Source organism: Emiliania huxleyi (genome assembly GCF_000372725.1).
Source record: "Emiliania huxleyi CCMP1516 unplaced genomic scaffold EMIHUscaffold_436, whole genome shotgun sequence".
Classification (NCBI taxonomy): Eukaryota; Haptophyta; order Isochrysidales; family Noelaerhabdaceae; genus Emiliania; species Emiliania huxleyi.
Genome location: NW_005198714.1, coordinates 45,758 through 51,329, shown reverse-complemented (window position 1 = coordinate 51,329; position 5,572 = coordinate 45,758). Strand labels below are relative to the sequence as shown.

The 5,572-nt window shown below is 63.2% G+C and overlaps 2 protein-coding genes across 2 annotated transcripts in view; one reads left to right on the top strand and one right to left on the bottom strand.

The window, feature by feature from the left end:
• Positions 1-1,753, bottom strand: part of EMIHUDRAFT_244872 (hypothetical protein) — a gene marked incomplete at both ends in the record, with an annotated part of 2,403 nt that extends 650 nt beyond the window's left edge. Inside the window, 3 exons of the mRNA XM_005769009.1 lie at positions 154-266; positions 1,299-1,326; positions 1,421-1,753. Of these exons, the coding sequence (XP_005769066.1) occupies positions 154-266; positions 1,299-1,326; positions 1,421-1,753 (474 nt within the window). The remainder of the gene's footprint in view (positions 1-153; positions 267-1,298; positions 1,327-1,420) is intronic.
• Positions 1,754-1,868: 115 nt separating this feature from the next.
• Positions 1,869-4,500, top strand: EMIHUDRAFT_118921 (hypothetical protein; the record flags this gene model as incomplete). The annotated part of the gene is made up of 4 exons (XM_005769008.1): positions 1,869-2,365; positions 2,488-2,756; positions 3,927-3,931; positions 4,234-4,500. 4 exons carry the CDS (start codon positions 1,869-1,871, stop codon positions 4,498-4,500), a joined length of 1,038 nt encoding a protein of 345 aa, XP_005769065.1.
• Positions 4,501-5,572: the final 1,072 nt, after the last annotated feature.

Below are 5,572 nucleotides of genomic sequence, written 5' to 3'. Positions count from 1 at the left end.
CCCCGGGGAGTGTGAGGAGGGGGCAGAGGGAGGGGGAGAGAGGGAGGGGGAAAGAGGGACGGGGAGAGAGGGAGGCGGAGTGTGAGGATGAAAGTGTGAGTAATAGGAGGAGGGGGAGGAGGGGGAGTGGGGAAGGGGGGGTGAGGCGAGGACTGCGTGGCCCCACCTGAAGATGCCTCCCTCGTACGGCGACCCGGCCGGCCCCTGGATGATGACTGAAAAGTAGCGCAAGTTGTCCGAGTATGGTGTCGCGCTGATGCCGGGCGCTGCGGCGGAATCGGCAAGGGTGAGGGGGGTTGCGGGAGAGGGAGAGGGTAGGGGTAGGGCTGGGGATGGGGGTGTTGGTGAGGGTGAGGGTGAGGGCGAGGGTGGGGGTGAGGGAGAGAGGGCGAGGGGTGAGGGAGAGGGTGAGGAGACTGGTGGTGTGACAGCGCGGGAGCGACCGGCGTTGTATGAGAAAATTGCCGTGGGCGGGTGGGAGGCGCGCCTGGCTCAGAGAGCAGGCGCTGCGTCTCCTTGACGATCCGTCGAGGCAGGAGCGATTGGTCCGCCATGGCGTATCTGCTCGAGGCACGGAAAAGGTCGGCGCGCGCGCGCGGCGGGCGTCATCGGGCGGCTGGGGGTGGAGGGAACGGCGGGGGCGGGGGACGGTGCGGGCGGCGCTGGGGCGGCGGACGGCGCGGGGATCTGGGGAGAGAACGGGCACGGCACGGCGCGCGAGAGGGCACATCGAGAAGACGTCTGGAATGGAAACGGCGGACGTGGCCTTGCGCCGGACGGAGACGCTGGCACTGGAGCGGGCGTGGAGAGGCGGCGCGGGCGGAGGAGCGGCGGCTCGGTTTAGGGCAGGGGAGGGGGGGGCAGGGAGGGTGTTGTGCGGAGAGAGCGGAAGCGCCTTGGCTCACGGCTTGTTGGCGAGCTTGTTGGTCAGGGGCGGCGCTCTGAAAAAAAGAAACACCAGGAGGCCATCCGCCACCTCCACCGCCGCTCCTTGCTCCGATACGACGAATTTGAGACGGGGGGAGAGCTGACGGACGGCAAAGGAAAGCGAATTAAGATGGGAAAAGACAGTGAGCCGCTGCGGTCGGGGAAGGGACGAGCCCTGAACGTGAAAGTAGCGCAGACATGCCTCGCGCTGCACGTCTCACACCAGTTCACACACTTTGCGGCGACGGACGGAGGAAAGGACCATGAGGACAAAATGGCGGAGGATGGAAAGTACGTGCCGAACCCTAGGGTGGCGTACGGCGTGTTCGAAGGACCGACACGATTCGGAAAGAGCGTCCCGGGGGACGCACAGGTAAAGGATCCCAACGGAATCGGACCCTGTGAGGAAGGGGAGATACGGACAGCGTTTGGGGCGGGAATGTGGGGAGGAAAGCTCCCGAACATGTGGGAGCCGATAGACGCGGAGATGTACGCGATACTCGCATTTGGAAGCTGTGACACCGACGTACTGGCCAGCGTTGTGCACGACGGCACCGAGCGCGTGAGACCCTGCGAACGTCTTGTCGTAGTGGGCAAAGATGGCGTCGCGCGTGGACTCGAGCGAAATATCTCCGCCGATGTGCTCCGCCGAGCATCCGTACTCCGAGCGAAGCTCCGCAGCAGCCTTCTCCGCCAAAGTCGCGTCCGTGTTGTACGTCATGAGCAGATCGAAGCCGCTTGCTGCGAGCGCCTCACAAATGCCCCTCCCGACCCCGCGCGTGCCACCTGTGACGATGGCGGCGCGCGGCCGCGCTTTTGCAAGCATGGTGGGAGCAAGGGTGCACAGGAGCATGCTCTGTGACAGAGAAGGTGCGGAGCGGAGTGGTTCCCAAAGAGTGTGCGTCGCGGACCTGCTCGCTACGACGGCACCTAATCTGCAAATGCCGGCGAGCGCCGCCGAGATGCAGGGGTTGCCGTCGTTGTCTCTCCCTGCGAGCGAGCGAGCGCCAACGTTTCAGGAGGCCTCTCTCTCGGTCGCCGACGCTGCATACCCGGTGGTCAAGGGCCTGACCTCAAGGGCCGTCGCGCCGCTCGCTGGTAGAGCGGTCACGCTTGCCGCGACCGGCGATCCAAAGGAGATCATCAAGACCATTGATGCGGGCCTCGACGCGTTCCTGTCGGTTCCTCCCGACCGCTTCTTTTCCACCGTGCGCTCTCTCAAGGCGGCCACTTCCGCAGCCGCGAAAGCTCCGTCCTGCAACCTCATCTGCATGCCTCCGGTGAGCAGCGTGGAGGACGTGGTCGCAAGCGCGTCCGCCATCTCGGTTACCAGCCCGGACAAGCTCAAGGCCTTCGCCTTCCAGGGCGTCATGTCGCTCGCCTCTGGCGACAAGCAGCAGTGCACTCAGGTCCTCGCCGAGACGCTCAAGTTCTCGCTGTCACTCAACAGGCGCCCGCCACTGCCTCTTCCACCACACACTGACATACGCCAGGGATCCTCCCACACACACGCCCCGCCTCGCCAATCCTCTTCGCCCAGCTCTGTCGCGCCCGCGGCAGGGACGAGCTCGTCCGGCTCAAGGACAGCATCGGCGCGCTCCTCTTTGCGATCGACAATGCTGCGCAGGCCGCCGCGCCTCCCGTCAAGCTGCCGGCCGTCAAGACCTTCCCGAAGAATTCGCGCATCGAGCAGGCCGGCCTCGAGCTGGCGGACGGGCTCTACCCGATAGTCGGCTCTCTCGAGGCCAAGGCTGTTGGCCCCCTCGCCGGCAGGGTCGTCACCCTCGCCGCCACCGGAGGCACACGCGGGAGGAGCACACACGAACGAGGTGTAGCACGTGCACCGGTGGCAGGCTGGGGCCTCACGCGCGCAACCTGGTTTGTGGAGCTCCCACACCTGTTCTGACAGAGACCTGGCCGTTCTGACAGCGTTCTGACAGCGTTCTGACAGTGTTCTGACAACGTTCTGACAGCGTTCTGACAGCGCAAAATCCTCCCCTCTCTTCACAGCTCAGGGGCTCTGACATTCCCAGTTGCCCTGCTCCTTCCCTCTTCCTGTTTTCAAGTCTCCCTCCCTCCGACCGAGCCACGGACGGACGGACTCACTCAACACACACACACGCACACAGTCACACACAGCACACCCTCCCAAGGCGACACTCTCACGGTGAGGCGTAGGCCCTGTTCTGACACAAACTTAGTCCCCGTTCTGACACAAACTTCAACTTTCAACTTCGAGCCAAGTTCTCCTGTTGAAAAAAGAAATGACAGCACCTCGCTGCCGCGAGAGAGTCGAGCGCGCAGCAACGGTCGTCCGTTGTCAGGGTGGCAACGCCAAGGCCGCCATGCCGCTGTATAGCAAACGTGCTCTTGCGATGGTCAGCAGTGCACACAGCCCCGCGACGCAAACGAACCGCGGTCCGCGGTCCCAGGGGCTACCGGTTCGACGCAGCACAATGGGCAAAGCGCGAGCCCGGCGGTTCAGTCAGGCTGGAAGGCTGCATCCAAGACGGCAGCCTCGGTTATTGCGCGACTGAACGTGTCGCTTGCGCCGCCGCCGCGCCGCTCAATGTGTCACACCCTGGCAAACGAATCACCCTTTCACTGCAACACAACAGCAACACAACGAGTGAAGACTTCAGCTTGGACTTGCCTGACCGGACTGCCTCGGGCTGACTGCTCTTCGGCCGATCTTGCAGATGTTCACACTTGGCCCGCTTTCGCGTGCTGGCAACGTGCTGACAGTACCCTACCCACAAACGTGTTCTGACAGCGTTCTGACAGCGTTCTGACAGCGTTCTGACAGTGTTCTGACAGCGTTCTGACAGCCGTTCTGACAGCTTTCCGACGGTAATTTACAGTTAAGGCTCACCATCTGGTCTGAATAGAGGAGCGCGATGGCAGTGTCGGTTATAGCAGAAAGATTCCTGCATTCGCTCCACTACAAAAAAAGTCCGGTGGGGAACCGACATCCTGGCCCCGAATGCCGTGCTCTCTAGGTAAGGTGTGGGAGCTCCACAAACCAGGTTGCGCTTCCCCTCCCCGGACCACGCAGACCCCAAAGAGATCATGAAGACCATCGACACAGGCGAGCCGGCCAGGGCGCCAGGCTCGGCCTGACGCAGCGGTGTTCACACCGAGCCGAGCCGAGAGCGCCGAGCCCGTAGGCCTCGATGCCTTTCTGTCGGTGCCGGCGGGCCGCTTCGTCGCCGCCGCCCGCGCGTTCAAAGCCGCGACGGCGGAGAGGTAGGGGGTCGGATGGCCAACGCACTGGTCTGCGTGCCGCCCCTCGCCACCGTCGAAGAGGTAGCGGGTCGGATGGCCAACGCACTGAGCGTCACCGACTCGACCAAGCTCAAGGTTTTCGTCTACCAAGCCGTCCGCTCCATACAGTCGGGCGACCCGCAGCAGCTCAAAGCGGCCGCTGCCGAGGCGCGCCGATTCGAGGCGTCGCTCAACCAGGCCGAGGTGCGGCGCGTGACGCGCTCCGTCTTCGACTTGCTCGACGCGGCGGGCGCGGATCTCTCGCCGTCAGAAGTGGCGTGGGTGAACGGGTTTGTTGGGCTGACGTAGCGCTAACGTTGGGCTGATTGATCATGCAATTACCAACAAAGAAGCACGACGACCGCTTTTTCCGGGGTCCGGGCGCCCCAGGCCCAGCGCCCAGCCCCAGTCCCGTGGCCCGTGCTCAGTTGATTGATAGGAAGGCGAAACACAGTCCGACCAACGAGCAACGACTGGGACACCAACGCGGTATGGGTGGACGCGCCCTGTGTCATAAATAGAACGGACACACCAAACAAGGGGTGGGAGAAGGACAGGGTGGTCCCCACCGACAGGCGACAGCGCCGCGCTGCTCGACCTCGAGGCCGAAGACGCAGTGATCTCACGACAACGTCGAAAAAGAAAAAATGAGGGAGATGCATATGGCTCGGAGCGACCTTCTTTCACACCTCGGCGATGCTGGACTTGGGCAGGATGAGGACATGCACATGCACAACATGACATGTACATGTGCACGTTGTGTGTGCCAGAAGAAGAATTTCAAAGCACAAAGGGCTAGTTCCAATTCACTCTGACACGCTAATCTTGAAAACGCGTCCAACGGAGCTCCGTGTTGCTCCCAGCGGAATCCCCCGCGCTTCCTGCGGCCATGGCCGATGATACTAGTATGAGAGGTCATCTGGCTACCGCGAGCGCGACTCAACTCGCCGACGTCGTCCGATGATTGTGCCTCAAAGTCAGCCTCCGGAGGCTATCGTGGGGTCGAGCCGGCGGTAGCCGTGACATGTGGTTCCACCACCCCTCGCAGGCTTTGCCTCTGACCGCCACCGTTCCCAGGCTGCCTAATGGGATGGAAAGAAAGGCTGGGCGAGCGTATAGAAGCGTGCTCGACCTCGTCTTGGCAACCTGCACGGCACCGCTGGTGGGCGCGATGAGCGTCGTTCCACCTGACCCGAGACGGGTCGCAGGCGTCGTACCGAGCGCGTCGAGACCGTGTCCTGATGTGATCTGCACGGGTGAGTCACGTCGGCGTCAAAGGAGCGACGTGCGACCTGTCAGAGCTTGATCTCCGATCTCAGCGGCGTCGAGTCGTCTCCGGCGCGCGACAAAGGTACATACCCAGGACGCGCAGAGGCAGCTG